The 16,563-nt window shown below is 44.8% G+C and overlaps 1 protein-coding gene across 5 annotated transcripts in view; it reads right to left on the reverse strand.

Annotated features, from left to right (window-relative positions):
• IL2RA (interleukin 2 receptor subunit alpha) overlaps positions 1-16,563 on the reverse strand; it is a 33,570-nt gene that overhangs the window by 3,191 nt on the left and 13,816 nt on the right. For 2 of the 5 annotated variants that reach the window (XM_050936993.1, XM_050936991.1), the window contains 4 exons: positions 6,201-6,386; positions 3,837-3,914; positions 3,269-3,502; positions 926-1,296 (listed from right to left, as the gene is read on the reverse strand). In XM_050936993.1, coding sequence (XP_050792950.1) covers positions 932-1,296; positions 3,269-3,502; positions 3,837-3,914; positions 6,201-6,330 — 807 coding nt within the window. In that variant the 5' untranslated portion in view covers positions 6,331-6,386 and the 3' untranslated portion in view covers positions 926-931. Of the gene's footprint in view, positions 1-925; positions 1,297-1,709; positions 2,387-3,268; positions 3,503-3,836; positions 3,915-6,200; positions 6,387-11,193; positions 11,209-16,563 lie in introns of those variants that run through there. The other 3 variants (XM_050936992.1, XM_050936995.1, XM_050936994.1) reach the window with 3 other exon arrangements.

The following is a 16,563-nucleotide window of genomic DNA, read 5'->3' on the forward strand; positions in this document are numbered from 1 at the left end:
TGAGAGGACACAAAAAATCAAATATATTAGCTGATGATATTGTCTGAAACATTACATAGTGATAAGCATGGTTCTAAAGAAAACAGCAGTTTCCCCAAAGTTAATTTAGAGAAATAAGTGTCAGGAAAGGGATAGTATCAGGAGGTATCCATGTTAGTCTGTATCCACAAAAACAACAAGGAGTCTGGTGGCACCTTAAAGACTAACAGATTTGTTTGGGCATAAGCTTTTGTGGGTGAAAAACTCACTTCTTCAGCTGCAAAGGAAAGGGATTGGAACTCGCCTCCCTGCACAATGGAGAAAGAGAAAGCCAGCTGTATCCCAGCACCATGGCACTGCTGTTTACTCAGCCCTCCTGCAGAACTCATACAGAAGAGCCAGAGAGATCCATATTAAGAGCATTCACCACTGCAGTTATGGTTAGGCCATTGCAAAATAGCCTTGGGATACAAATGCCTCTCTCATGGGAAATATTTGTGATGCTATTTACTCTGTTCATTTAATTTCATTCCATCACTCCCACTTATTTTTATTATGGGTATTATAGTAGCACCTAGAGGCCCCAACTGAGACCAGAACCCATTGTGTTAGTCCTATACATACAAATAGTAAGAGTCAGTCCCTGTCCCAAACAGCTTACAATCTACTTACTTGGCTGGTGCAGCTTTGGTTTGATTTGTATGGTTTTATGGGTACTGGCTTCATGGATGGGAACTACACCTTTCTCTGAAACAACAAGGAGTCCGGTGGCACCTTAGAGACTAACAGATTTATTTGGGCATAAGCTTTCATGGATAAAAAACCTCACTTCACTTCACTTTTTTACCCACAAAAGCTTATGCCCAAACAAATCTGTTAGTCTTTAAGGTGCCACCGGACTCCTTGTTGTTTTTGTGGATACAAACTAATACGGCACCTTTCTCTGTGATCCTTACAGGCCAAGTTCACTGTCAGTTCTCAGCAAATTGATTTTCAATATGACTTGGGCATCAAATTCCCTTAGGTGCCTAAGTTTCCACCCTAAGTGGCTTAAATGCTTATACCCCCATTTGCCACCCTGAACAATGTATGTCCTTCTTTGGGGTTTGCATCCATCACAGAGTAGTAGGTGATTATTGTGTGGTGCAAACTGTTCCTTAGTTCTAATTGTGCCAGGTATCTTAAGGAGAGTCATGAATTTAAAGGGGGAAAGTGACTGTCCTAAAGGAGGGAGAAATACCACCCATGAATGAGCTGAGCCTGGTATACCTGTGACAGGAAACGTCACTGATGAGACATGGGACGGTTCCAATGTATCTAAAAAGAGAGAAATTCCTGTTGTTTAATTATTGCTGTATTGCTTCCAATGAGAAGGGATGGTCATTCATGGAATCAGAGCCATGCTGAGGTGGGCACTTGCATCTGAGAGCTCACTTTCATCACACAGAGATATAATTGCCATGTTTGCTCTTTAAACAACCGATCAACACTTCCAGCCTGCTAGCGTGCCCAGTCTACTGCCTGTTATATATGAATGTGACGTAAACTGCAGCATCCAGTGAACTGGGATCAATCTCGCCAAGAGGCACGATATTATTCCATGTCAGCTTGGAGAGAAAGGATGGTCTAGCCATTAGGCCTCCAGCTTAGACATTAGGAAACCAAAGATTCAATTCCCTGTTCTGCTATAGGCTTCTTGTGTGACTTTAGGCAAATGACCTTGGTCTAGATTCATAACAGTACTTAGGCTTCTAACTTCCACAGAAATCAATTATAGCACTGGGCCTTAACCTCTATGTGCCTCAGTTCCCCATTTGTAAAATAGGGGTCATAGTACTGCCCTGCCTCACAGGGGTGTGGTGGGGAGAAATACATGACAGATTGTGAGGTGCTCGGATACTATGGCAAGGGAGACTGTATAAAGACCGTATATAGATCTGCCTACAGCCCAATGAAGTCCCTAAACCCCCAGTGCTACAAGAAGGGCTCCGATGAGACATCATTTTCTGAAGCTTTCATGTGTGTGACCTAGTGCCAGCGTGTTGTGGAGATGGTGGATATACCCTGAGAAGTAGCAGTTAATGCTGATGGATTGGTGGATTTTGGAGACCTCATCTATAATAAGGAGACTTTTTTTCCTTGTCTGGCAGTAGCATGTCTGGAGAAACTGGGTCTGCACAAGGGTCAGGCACAATCTAGCCCCAAACTGATCTTTGCTTTTGCTGGTAGCCACGTGCCTAGTGATGTGACTATAGCGTGAAAGAAACCCAGCACTATACTGCAGCATAGCAGTTCCTCTGCCCTTCCCCAGTGGTGGTTTCCACATCATGCTCAGAAGCTCTGAAGATTCCACATTGTTTCCGACACCTGAGGCACTGAGTCACAGCCAGCTGGAGATGGCTGGTACCTGCACAAAGGGAAATGAATCTGAGGCCATGTCTACATCTAAAATTTTGCAGCGCTGGTTGTTACAGCTGTATTAGTACAGCTGTATAGGGCCAGCGCTGCAGAGTGGCCACACTTACAGCAACCAGCGCTGCAAGTGGTGTTAGATGTGGCCACACTGCAGCGCTGTTGGGCGGCTTCAAGGGGGGTTCGGGGAACGAGAGAGCAAACCGGGAAAGGAGACCAGCTTCGCCGCGGTTTGCTCTCGCGTTCCCCGAAACACCCTGCAAACCGCAGGGAAGGAGACCTGCTTGTTCGGGGTTTGGGGAACGAGAGAGCAAACCGGGAAAGGAGACCAGCTTCGCCGCGGTTTGCTCTCGCGTTCCCCGAACCACCCTGCAAACCGCAGGGAAGGAGACCTGCTTGTTCGGGGAACGCGAGAGCAAACCGCGGCGAAGCTGGTCTCCTTTCCCGGTTTGCTCTCGCGTTCCCCGAACCACCCTGCAAACCGCAGGGAAGGAGACCTGCTTGCTCGGAGTTTGGGGAACGCGAGAGCAAGCCGGGGAAGGAGACCAGCTTGATTACCAGAGGCTTCCTCAGGTATGCTGGGATACCTGCTTATTCCACGGAGGTCAAGAAAAGCGCTGGTAAGTGTCTATACTTGATTACCAGCGCTGGATCACCAGCGCTGGATCCTCTACACCCGAGACAAAACGGGAGTACGGCCAGCGCTGCAAACAGGGAGTTGCAGCACTGGTGGTGCCCTGCAGATGTGTACACCTCCTAAGTTGCAGCGCTGTAACTCCCTCACCAGCGCTGCAACTTTCTGATGTAGACAAGCCCTGAGGTGGAGCTAACACCTCATTCATCAGGGACTAGTCAATGCCAAAGCACCCTGTCGAACCTGTTATTGGAATCGGTTGAGTCATCTCTTCTCCACTCTTGCTGTCATTAGTGCACAGCAGACTTAGCCTTGTCCAGAAGGTTTTCCCACGCTCTTCCTTACATGTGCTGATATCAGAGGTTGGGGGCCGAGCATCGTAACCATGTAGACACTTGTAATGCAGTTCCTGACCCACAGCATACTCTGTCACCCTAGGTGTGGTATGTTCCACAGGGCTGGGTATCCCACAATAACCTATGAAATCCAAAGGAGTCAGACAGTTAGCTAGGTGCTATTTTTATCCCACTGTGGCTATTATTGCATCAGTGAGATTTGCAATGGCACAAAATGGGTCTGTGTGGAGAAAACCGGTCTCTCCCAACTCTTTGGGGCAATATGAATAATTTGCTCACACGGTAACAACTGCTGCTAACAAGTGGGTTTTGTAACTGCTGTGTCTGAATCAAAGATGACAAAATCTAATACAAAACATTAAAGGGTGGGATTTTGAAAATATTCAACATTGGACTTTTTCTGCTTCTATGGAAGCCAACAGGAGAAATATGTTACAGTCATTAATGAGTGGTACCTGCTGTGTCAGATGGCACAATGGTGACTGGATTCTCAGGTTTTCTTTCTGACTGTTGTGAAGTAGCCCTGGAGTCCCCTATAGAGAAGATTAAGCTTAGTGGTTTTTTCGGTAAGAGAAGCTGATATTCTATAGAATCATAACTGGAAAAGCCCCATTTGATTGCCTAGGCCAACCCCTGCCAGTACAAGGTTGTTCCTTACGGCACATAATCTGCCTCCACGTAATTCAAAGTATTCCATATTTGCCTTCTTAGACCTCCCTCTGAAGCATCTGGGTCTGACCCCTCTCAAACAGTTTACTGGAGTAGATAGACAATTGGTCTGATCCAATCTGGCAATTCCTGTGTTCTGATGGGGTCTAGTTTAAAAAGTCACAAATGGCAGGGTTTCCACTACCTCCATAGGGAGACTGTTCAGCAGCCCAGTACACCTTATTTCAATGCCAGGAAACGTTCCTTATATTTAACCTAAATATTCCCCATTCTTAGTTTGAAGGTAAAGATAATTGTTTCCTTACTTGGTGTGTTCCTGTATTGGGTTAATGGTGCATAACAGGATTAGATATAAAGAAACAGTATGTGGCACCCTGGTGGCTTTGCTATACAAGCCTATGATTTACCTTACCAGAGATGACATCCCTAAATCCATTTCCCATCTAAAGTACAACAAAACAGGACAAATTCAGCCCTGGTGTATCTCAGTTTAAGTCAATGGAGGTGCTCCCATACTGACAGTAGAGCAGCATGTGGCTTAGCACATGTGATTGGCTCCACTGTTCATTCTTACTGATGTCTGTGAGTGTACGTAACAACAACCACAGACCAGAACTGAGCATCAAACATGTTTCTGAAGCATATGGCTCCTAGCAAAGAAGACTAGAACCATGGGTGTGCCCCAGGGGACACAGGGACAGATACATGTTCCCTCCACTAGATCAGATTGAAATAGTTCAAAAAAGGTTTAATCGCTGCATCAGGAGTTTGCTCTTTGTTGAAGAAGAAGGAGTAGGTGATGGGGGCAGGGTGTTGAAGGGAGACATGACAAGGAAACCCCCTTGGTGCCTCACTGACTGGGTTAGTGTTTCTGTGGTGTGGTGTCAAGTATCAGAGGGGTAGACGTGTTAGTTTGGATCTGTAAAAGCAGCAAAGAATCCTGTGGCACCTTATAGACATCCGACGAAGTGGGTATTCACCCACAAAAGCTCATGCTCCAAAACGTCTGTTAGTCTATAAGGTACCACAGGATTCTTTGCTGTTTTTGTGGTGTGGTGTGTAGCTGCTGGAGAGTATTTTCTTCAGGTTGGGGGACTGTCTGTAAGTGAGGGCGGGCCTGCCTCCCAAGGTCTGTGAGAATGAGGGATTGTTTTCCAGGATAGGCTGTAGATAGTTGATGATGTGCTGGAGAGGTTTTAGCTGGGGGCTATACGTGATGGCCAGTGGTGTTCTGTTATTTTCCTTGTAGGGCATCTCCTGTAGTAGGTGACTTCTGGGTACCCCTCTCATTTTGTAAATCTCTTTCCTCACTTCCCCAGGTGGGTATTTTAGTTGTAAGAATGGTTGATAAAGATCTGATAGGTGTTTGTCTCTGTCTGAGGGACTGGGAGTGGCTGGCTCACTACAAAAGCAATTTTCCCTCTCTTGGTATTGACACCTCCTCATCAATTATTGGGAGTGGACCACATCCACCCTGATTGAATTGGCCTTGTCAACACTGGTTCTCCACTTGTAAGGTAACTCCTTTTTCTTAATGTGCCAGTATATTTATGCCTGTATCTGTAATTTTCAGTCCATGCATCTGAAGAAGTGATTTTTTTTTTACCCACGAAAGCTTATGCCCAAATAAAGCTGTTAGTCTTTAAGGTGCCACCAGACTTCTCATTGTTCTTGTGGATACAGACTAACACAGCTACCTCTCTGATTCTAAATTGGTCAGTTTCACTTTCTGATTGGAGTCTGTTTTACTTTCCTTTTCTTATGCACTAGTTCAACACTGTGGTGTTTCCAGCTCTGCAGGAAATGTTTATTAAATAGTAATAATACACTGAACCCTTTGTTTTAATTTCATTGTACACACTTCTATGTATATTAGGTTTTGTATTGTCAGTGGGAGTCAATATCTGGGTGGCGAGTTTGCCTGGGAGAAGTAAGAATACAAAACATAATTCACTACCACAGTATTGTGTTGCCACTATAATAGCTAAATCAATTGAAAATTGCCTGTGCATATAGAAGATGTGCTTAGATCTAGCAGGATTTAGTTGGGGATTGGTCCTGCTTTGAGCAGGGGGTTGGACTAGATGACCTCCTGAGGTCCCTTCCAACCCTGATATTCTATGATTCTGTGACGGATGGTAATCACTTACGTTCACATACAGAAGCTTTTGTAGTCCAGTGAATAAGCCCAGTATCGTTAATACAGACAATAAAGTTACTCTCCCCAAGTATCCTTCTATAGCCAGCTTCACACTTGTATCGCACCTTGCTGCCCACCATGACCCTGTCAATGGTAACCTCAGCAAACTCAATGTAGTGTGGGGCGAAGCACTTCCCTGCAAAGAGAAAGAAGGTCCATTAGAGTAACAGTACATGGCTGGAGGGGGAGGAACGATGGCCACAGGGTGAGGGCACTTGATTAGTTCCATTACTGCAAATGGTGGATCGCATGTTTGAATACCTCCCCTCTTCCCGTGCATTGTTCCTAGGTTCTGCCATCTCATAGTTTGTTTGGAAGCTGAAAGAATCACTGCAGAAGTAAACTAATGACATGGGGCCTGATCCTGCTCTCAGTCACCCTGATGTAAAGCACGAGCTCCATATAAGGTAATGGAATTAAAAAAAAAGAAGGAAAATGATTAAAAATGAGAGTGGGGGAGGAGTTTTAAAGGGCTTACCCCCCGTGACTAAGGGAGATGAAATCCCATTCCAGATAGAAAGTAGCCCTGGGAAAATCCAGTCCAAGGTGCCAGTAACACAGAGGTCTCCTTTGAGAACTACATCTTCAGGGAACAGGAAATGATAAAACCCAGGCTGGATGGAAAATGACACCCAGAATATCTGTCCCAGATCAGCGGGGGCTCCCTTTAATGGTCTCTCCACTTTCCACTGAGTGACTGGTGCAGCTGCCTCTCGGGATGGGGCCCTAACCCCCTAGATAGCTTCACTCGATCAGGTTCTACCAACTGTGGGTCACAACCCAAAATGGTCAAATGTGCCAAAGGGTCACAGGGCTCTCTGGCCTCAGCGTCCCGCTCAGGGCATTGTGACCTGGGGTATGGGGCTGCACCACTGCTCCGATTTGGCTCAGTCCCCCACCCATCATGATGCCAAACTGGGTAAATTGCATTGGGATCCCATGTGCCAGGTTGCAATACCACTCACACAAATTTGGCTCAGCTAGCTCCCCATTAGGAGTCTGGTGCAAAGCTGAGCGGTGCAACCCCAGAGCAGGGAGCTAAATCCAGCCAACCGCGGGGGGACAGGAGCAGTTGGTGTCACGTTCTCCAGTACGGACCAGACTATACCTTCTGCCCTACAACCAGGCAAATACCCCTCTGTCATACTAGCTATCCTGGCCCCTAGATAATCCCCTTGCATGCTCAGCCCCTACTCCTTTCTCCAGACCCCCCACTGTGCCCCAGGACCCCAAATCTTCCCCACCCCTTTACTCTCTGCCCCATATTGGCCATGCATGGGAGTTACATGTTTTTGGGGGAGCTATTGGTTCACCAGTACTCCCTCTAACCCCATATCATCCCCCCCAATGCACCCCACAAACCTCTGCCCTCCCAATTCCTTCCCCAGCCCTCCAGAATCCCCAACTGCTTCCTCACTATGTCCCCCAGGCCCCCCACTATGCCCACTTCATCTCCAGGCCCACAAATCCCCCCCTGCTCTGCATCAACGGTGGGAGGAGCTCTGTGTTTTGGGGCCACCTCTGAACTCACTGCCCCTCTCCCCAGTTCCTGGTGGGGGTACCCCAGATATCTCCCTGATGAACCCCTGCCAGGGTTCACATCAGGTCTGAGGGGTATCCTGGGCATGATCTGGGTCATGACAGGCCAATAAGGTTTACAAATGGGCCCTGAGCTCCCAAAAGTTGAGAACCACTTGTCTAATCTATCTTAGTGTAGTATTGAAGCTCCAAAACAGCAATTAAAATAGTCCACGGATACCTGCTAATAGCTGATAATGAAGCTCTGGGGTGGTTTTGCCAAGTGTTATAAGGAAGACATCTTGAAAACTCTGCTTTTGAGAAGAGTTCTCAGGTACCTGAGTAGATCTTTGCTTACTGGGCTCTGATAAGCCAAACGTGCCCCCTCTTCCATAAACACAGAGGGGCCCATGGCAGTGGAATTGGGACTGTTTGGCTGGGTAGAGGGTGTGGGAGAATTTGGGCTGTCCTGGAGGGAGTATGGACCTCTTGTGTGCTGCAGAGTTCTGCTCCTTGGGAGCTAATCACCCTCGCTGTTAAAAACTGGTGCCTTATTTCTCATTTGAATTGGTCTGGCTTTAGCTTCCAGCCATTGTCTTTTCCTATGCCTTTCTCTACTCAATTCAACAGCCCTTTCATACTCAGTATGTTCTCCCTGTGAAGGTACTTATACACCATAAAGTCACCCATTGTCTCTGACAGATTGTTTACCAAGATCCAGACAGAGGGTAAGGTCTACGTGAGGCAGGAAAATCATCCTAATTTACCCTTCAATTCGGGGAGAGAATTCTAAGAATCGGCTCCCGGTACAGAGTCCCTTCCAACACACCCTTGAGTCAGTGTGGGATGATTTGCTTCCTGATTTTTTTTTCCTTCAGAGTCTGTGGCTGTCAAACCAGCACAAAATTAATGTAAAACATCTTTAAACTATATAATGTCCAAACCTCAAACCCCAATATTAACCAAAAGCCTTTGTGACTGAAAGGACAGAACTTTCTCTAGTCTGGATTTTTAATTTCTTCTTCAAGGGCGCTCTAGTATTTGTGGGGATGAGAAGCCATTGGTTCACAACAGTTTCTTGTGATGCCATAGACAGTAATCCATGATGCACAGTGACAAGAGTTGACTATTCAAATAGCATCTCAATGGTAAGTAGAGCAGGAGGGAGGCACGGGGTAGGTGTAGAGAACCGTCATATCACTGAAATCACACCTGAGCCCCAAAATAGGTACATAAATGGCTCTTGCTGCCTAGCCAAGCTTTTGAACATTTTGGCCTTATATTATTTTTACTTCAAAAAAGATCTCCATACAACTTTTTACTGCCCATGCGCCGATGGCTGCTGCCATTCACTTCATCAGTAGAATTATTAGCAGCACAGGTTTCTACAAGAGGCGGAAAGGATATTGGGAGAATCCTGATCCTGGAAGTTTTGTCAGTGACTTCAGTGGTCTCAGGATTTCACCCCTCGTCTTTAATCCATCAGAGAAGGAATCTGCCTTGCAATCACTGAGTCTCAGCACTGTTTACTCCCACTCCCCAGTAGTAAGGGTGATGCTGCTGAATGAATTTCAGAGCCCAGTTAGGTGGAGTGGGTTTGACGCTCCATCCTTTACTCTGAGAGAGGAGCAATGCAGGAGACAGAAGGCTCCATGGTGGCTGAGAATGGCTATCAGGAACAATAGCTGTGTGATCTCGTGCCTGCCCCCTGCTGGCTGGGCTCAGATCACCTCCTGATCCTGCCTAGCAGCAGCGAAATGCCGATAACATTACCTCAATATAGAGGAATATTCGTGACCAGTTTCTTTTGTGGTGGCTCCCAAATATGAGGGTCAAAAACACTGTAAAATTAATTAGAAATATTCTGGCCCATTTTTCCATTTCCTTAGATTCAGACATTATTTTTCAAAGTTCCTATTTTGACACCTGTAAATACGGGTAGTTAAAAGGCAATTATTTATCAGGAACAATTTCTAATATTCTGGTTAAGTATTTTATTTTCTTAATGAAATTAAATAAAAATATATTTTACAGTTAAATTTGATATTGGCCTCAGTACTTGCATCCTTAATTGTATGGTGTAATGTTGAAAAAACGAAGATAATCCAGCCCAGAGTCATTGCACCGGGTAATAGTTACAACAGCCACTAAGCAAAACAATAAAAAATGAGAAGATTCACAGTTATGTCCCCACACACTGAACAGCAACCAACCAACAACTGCTTATAGTGAGAAAGTGCAGGTTGCAAACCTAAAAATAATTCATCCAGAAAAAAAGGACTGTTATGACAGCAGCAAATGACATCCAGATATAATTCTCAGTCACCTAGGATTAATTAAGAATGGGTCATATTAATGCTGGTTGGGAGACAGGATCAGGCTTCTCTGTAGACCCAGTGTTGGATGAATGCATTCCCAAATGAGGTTCTGGAATCATTTGCTCTGGGTCCCTGAATCTTGAGAAACTCAAAGATGGGATTCTCGACTTGGAGGGCTGTCTTAGTATGGGGTGCTGTGTTAGGAAGGGCAACTGATTAACTGATGAATCTGTTAGAGAGGGAACCTGCCAAGAAGAGGGGGTGATTTGTAGATGGAGGTGCCTTCAGTCAAAGTAGGAAGCAAAAGATAAGACAAATGTGGTCAGTGGCTATTTATCTGTAACACTCATCGCAAGTTGCTATGATGAGACTTCCCTACTCACCACCTCTTCCCATTTCCTGTGACAAGAAACAACAATGCAACCCCCTCAGAGGACAAAGGCTAGGATCTCAAACTCCAGACAGCCCTCCATCTTTAATTCTTCTTGCTTTCTGTCCCTGACTCCTAAGATGTTCTCTCTGTGTAGATAATCATGGGCTTGCTGACATTACTTCCAGCCATGGAAATCAGTGATTTCTAAACCCAGTGCTAAGACGTCGTTCTCCAGGTTCCTCTTCTTTACTTTCACGGTCACCTAATGTCTCGCTTTGTTCTTTTCCCTCCCCCTCTCTGTACTCTCCGGCTTTGGTGAAAGCTGAGGGCAAGTGAGCACACAGGAGGAAAGGGAGGAAGAAGACAAAGAGATCCATTGTGCACAAATGATCTGAACTGTTTTAACATCTTCAATCCACCTGCATCTCTACATTGTTAAAGGATTTGCCTTGTATATACTGGCAGCAGATTGTGGCTTCTAGAGAAGCTGCTGTACCCGAAATAGTTAACCACATACTTCACCACAGACTGTCAGGGTGATTAAAATTAAAGAGTTATCAGATGAGAGACATTTCGTGAACACGTACTCTCACTTTCCCTTAAAGCTAAAAGCACAGTTCCCTTGAGACTTCAAACGCCTCTTTGAAGCAGCTGGTAGATCTCAATCTCACCAAACAGCATTCCAACCTACATCTCTTTAAGTTCTTAATAAAAACACACAACATTTAACCTACTCATTGTAAAGGGCAACTGCTTGCTTATCTGGCAGGCAGGTGAGATGCTTGGGGTTCTGCTGGGCTGCCATGCACAATGCTGCACAAAAAATGACACTTGTAAGTGATTGTGGACAACACCTCCACCCACTCTGCCGCTCAGACCCATAGTGTGGCTGTCATCTTCACCTTGGTCTTCTCTTTGGATCCTCACAGCCGGGCTGTGTCCAGATCTTTCCAAGTCTTCCTGTACAACATCTCTAAGATCCAACTTTTCTTCTCCATCCACACAGCTAAAACTCATCCAGACTCTCAGCATCCTTTTCTGTGGCCTTGACATGCGATCTTGCCCCACTCATATCCATTCAGAACCCTGCTGCGTGGATCATGTTCCTACTTCCTCCCTTTGACTATGTCACCCCTTTCTTTGCTTCTGTCCACCATGTTGCCCTCCTCCATTGCATCAGACATAAACTACTTATCTTCACTTTCATGGCCATGGGTGGTGGGTATCATAGGCTGGGGGAGGCTGAGCCTTCCCAAACAGCCAGGTGTGACCCCTGCCCATACGCCACCCCCAATTCCCCTCTTGATTCCTGCTCTGCAGGCAGCTCTTCCTCTGTGCCATGGCCACAGCTGGGGCTGGCGCTGGGGCTGTGCTGCCTGCCCTCCCAGTGCTCCAGGGTTGGGGAGGCTGGGGCCATGCTGCCTAGGCTCCTGGCACGCAGGAGCTGGGGGGGCTGAGACCACATTGCCCACCCTCCCAGCCCTCCTGGGTTGTGGCCACGCTGCTCATCCTCCTGGTGCTCTGGGGCTGGTGGCACTCTGGGGCTGGGGGTGCTAGCCTGGGGAGGGGGCCAGATGCCACAGTGGGGTGGAAGGGATGGGGCTGCGGGGCTAGCCTCCCTGAGCCAGCAGTTCACCCACCACCCATGTTCATGGCCTTTCATGATTTATCCCCAGGCTACCTATCATCTCTATAAGAACATAAGAATGCCCATACGACCAATGGTCCATCTAGCCCAGTATCTTGTCTTCTGACAGTGGCCGGTGCTACATGCTTCAGAGAGAATAAACAGAAAAGAGCAGTTTTGAGTGATCCATCCCCTGCTGTCCACTGATCAACCTAACCTCCATGAATTTATCTAATTCTTTTAAAAACCCAATTATACTTTTGGCCTTCACAACATCCGATGGCAAAGAGTTCCACAGGCTGATTGTGCGTTGTGTGAAGAAGTACTTCCTTTGGTTTGTTTTACACCTACTGCCTATTAATTTCATCAGGTGAGCCCTAGTTCTTGTGTTATATGAAGGGGTGAATATAAACTTCCTTATTCACTTTCTCCATATCACTCATGATTTTATAGACTGCTATCATGTCCTCCCCTTTGTCATCTCTTTTGTAAAATGAACAGTTCCAGTCTTTTTAATCTTTCTTCATAAGGAAGCTGTTCCATACCCCTAATCATTTTTGTTGCTGTTCTCTCTGTACCTTTTCCAGTTCTAATATATATTCTTTGAGATGGGGCAGCCAGAACTTCACACAGTATTCAAAGTGTGGGCGTACCATCCATTTCTGTACCGGTATTATAATATTTTCTGTTTAATTATCTATCTCTTTCCTAATGGTTCCTAACATTCTGTTAGCTTTTTTTGACTGCCACTGCACATTGAGTGTATGGTTTCAGAGAACTATCCACGATGAGTCCAAAATCTTTCTTGAGTGGAAATAGCCAGTTTGGGCCCCATCGTTTTGTATGTACAGTTGGGATTATGTTTTCCAATGTGCATTACTTTGCATTTATCAATACTGAAGTTCATCTGACATTTTGTTCCCCAATCACCCATTTTTGAGATCCTTTTGTAAATTTTCACAGTCAGCCTTGGACTTAACTATCTGGAGTAATTTTGCATTGTCTACAAACTTCACTGTGCAGATCCTATTTCAGATCATTTATGAATACATTGAACAGCACTGCTCCCAGTAAATATCCTTACTGGACTCTACTATTTACCTCTCTTCACTGTGAAAAATGATTATTTATTCCTACCCTTTGTTTCCTACCTTTTAACAAGTTACCAATCCATTAGAGGACCTTCCCTCTTATCTGCTGACTGCTTAGCTTGCTTAAGAGCCTTTGGTGAAGAACCTTGTCAAAGGCTTTCTGAAAGTCTAAGTACACGATATCGACTGTATCACCCTTGTCCATATGCTTGTTGGCACCCTCAGAGAATACTAATAGATTGTTGAGGCCTGATTTCCCTTAACAAAAGATATGTTAACTCTTCCCCGATCTGTTCTGTTTATCCGTGTGTCTGGTGACTCTGTTCTTTACTGTAGTTTAGTAGTGGTACTAAAGTTAAGCTTACCTGCCTGTAATATCAGGATTAACTATGGAGCATATTCTGAATATTGGTGTAACATTAGTTACCCTCCAGTCATCTAGTACAGAGGCTGATTTAAACAATAGGTTACATACCACAGTTTGCAATTCTGCAATTTCATATTTGAGTTCCTTCAGAATTCTTGGGTGAGTTCTTGGGTCCCTAAAACAACAAGGAGTCCTTGTGGCACCTTAGAGACTAACAAATGTATTTGGGCATAAGCTTTCGTGGGCTAGAACCCACTTCATCAGATGCATGGAGTGGAAAATACAGTAGCAGGTATATATAGACATAGGACATGAAAAGATGAGAGTTGCCTTACCAGGTCGGGGGGGTCAGTGCTAATGAGACAATTCAATTAAAAGTAGAATACCAAGGGAGGAAAAATCACTTTTGTAGTGGTAATGACGGTGGCCCATTTCCAACAGTTGACAAGAAGGTGTGAGTAACAGTAGGGGGAAATTAGTATGGTAAAATTAGGTTTTCATCACTTTTGTAGTGGTAATGAGTGTGGCCCATTTCAAACAGTTGACATTAGGTCATTACAAGACCTAATTTTACTGAAATAATTTCCACCTACTGTTACTCACACCTTCTTGTCAACTGTTTGAAATGGGCCACCATCATTACCACTACAAAAGTGATTTTTCCTCCCTTGGTATTCTACTGTTAATTGAATGGTCTCATTAGCACTGACCCTCCCCTCCCCAACCTGGTAAGGCAACTCCCATCTTTTCATGTCCTATGTCTCTATATATCTGCTACTGTATTTTCCACTCCATGCATCTGATGAAGTGGGTTTTTGCCCACAAGAGTTTATGCCCAAATACATTTGTTAGTCTCAAAGGTGCCACAAGGACTCCTCCTTTTTTTTTGCTGATACAGACTAACACGGCTACTACTCTGAAACCAGTCAGTATACAATCACTACCCATGGCGCCCACTGGGGCATCTAAATGCGCCTGTGTCCTGACCGGCAGTCGAGCATCCGCCGAAATGCCACTGAAATTCGGCGGCATTTCAGCGGATGCTCGACCACCGCCATGGTAGGTTGGGGACCACTGCCCTAGCACAATGTGGTCCATAATCGGGGCTCTTAAGTGCTAGGATAGTACAAATAAATAATAATAATAATTAATAATAATGATTGTACACTCGATATTGCTCATCAGCAAATGGAACTCACACCTTCTTGTCAACTGTCTGTAATGGGCCACTCCCTTTCCACTTCAAAAGTTATTTCTCCTCCCTTCGTATTCTGCTGTTAATTGATTTATCTCGTTAGACTGACCTAACACTTGGTAAAGCAACCCACATTCTTTCATGTATTTATACCTGCTCCTGTATCTTTTACTTCATGCATCTGATGAAGTGGGTTCTAGCCCACAAAAGCTTATGCCCAAATAAATTTGTTAGTCTCCATGGTGCCACAAGAACTCCTTGTTTTTTATTATTTGAATACTGGGCCTACAGGGCACCCATTGTTTTTGGCACGTGGGTGTATTACACATTAAAACTAGCTGCAATTTATAATTCTAATCAGACAAGTGAGGTTAAGAATTCCATTGTGTGTCCTCCTTGGTAATCCTCCAAAGCCTATTTTGAGTAAAGGAAGTAAAATTCTCAGGGTTTTTATGTTTTCTCTTTTATTCCTATGCCATGTATGCTACTGTTGGTGTCACTAAGCATAATCCTACATAACTCGGGAGGGTGGAAGGCCACAAGAGTATGGAGCCTTCCTGGTTTTAGGCCTCAGCAGACAAGAGTCCCTCCATGTTTGAACTTTAATCGACCTAAAAGGCCAGGTGTAACAGCCGTTATCAGTTGCAACAGTTCTAACTGGTCTAAAGCAGAAATAATGAGGCCTGTGCACCTTTAGCAGAAGGACAAGATAACTTGCAGAAGGAAAACTTACTAACGAGCTGCCGCGGCCAAGATTACTTAATGCACCTGCGCTTACGTAATTGCTACAGGGGGAGGAAGGAGAAGGAGGGAGGGGGAAGACAAAAAAGTGTGTGTGAGAAAAAAATGCTGCAGCCGGACAGAAGAGGGAGGGGAAACGGGGGATTGCTAGTCAGTGAGAAAAGTTCTCATGGATATAAAGGAACAGACTGCTTGTTTTAGGGGTGCTTGATCTGAGTCAATCTCCCTGCACCGCTTTGAGATCTCAAATAAATTTGGTTTGCTTCTCCACCCTGGTGTGTTTATTGGCGCGGCACACCAGGCGACAGACCCCCCCGCTGTTGCTTGGCCTCAGGCAGTTATCTGCCGGCAACACTACGTATGCCTTAGTATTTAATGCTGACATTTCTCAGCTGGTTGGGACTTAATGTGAATAGTTCTGATTTGGTATTTTGTGAAAATATACATATTTAACAACGTGGCATTTCCTAAACATTCTAAATACAATATAGTTATTAATGCATTTTTCATTGTTCTTTTATAGTCTTTCTAACCTAATATTCAAGGTGCAAGAGGGATGAGGTAATATTTTTTATTGAACCAACTTCTGTTGGTGACAGAGAGAAACTTTTCAGCCATATAGAGATCTTTTTAGCTCTATGTGGCTCGAAAGTGTGTTTTTCTTATCAACAGAAGTTGGCCAATAAAAAAATATTACCTCACCTACCTTGTCTCTCTAATATCCTGGGACAGACACTCCATGGAACATTCTATTCAGTCCATCAGCAGTTCTATTAGGACGGCATCTAGAATGGTTGGAATTTTTCTTGAGAAGAAATGCCTCAGGAAAGGCTTTTACTCTTTGGTCAGAACTAGGAGAATGGAATGATAGCCAAAATGTTAAAAGAAGAAAAGTTATCTGTACTTTGTCAAACCTCAAGTATTTTAATTCTAGGTTTGTGAGACAGTTCAGGTCATTTCTGGTTCACAAATTTTAAGGGCAGAAAGAAACATTAGATCATCTAATCTGACTCTTTGTATACCACAGGCCATAGAATTTAATCTAATTACTTCTGTATTGAGCCCATTGACTTGTATTTGACT

The sequence above is a fragment of the Gopherus flavomarginatus genome, chromosome 1, assembly GCF_025201925.1.
Source record: "Gopherus flavomarginatus isolate rGopFla2 chromosome 1, rGopFla2.mat.asm, whole genome shotgun sequence".
Lineage (NCBI taxonomy): Eukaryota > Metazoa > Chordata > Testudines > Testudinidae > Gopherus > Gopherus flavomarginatus.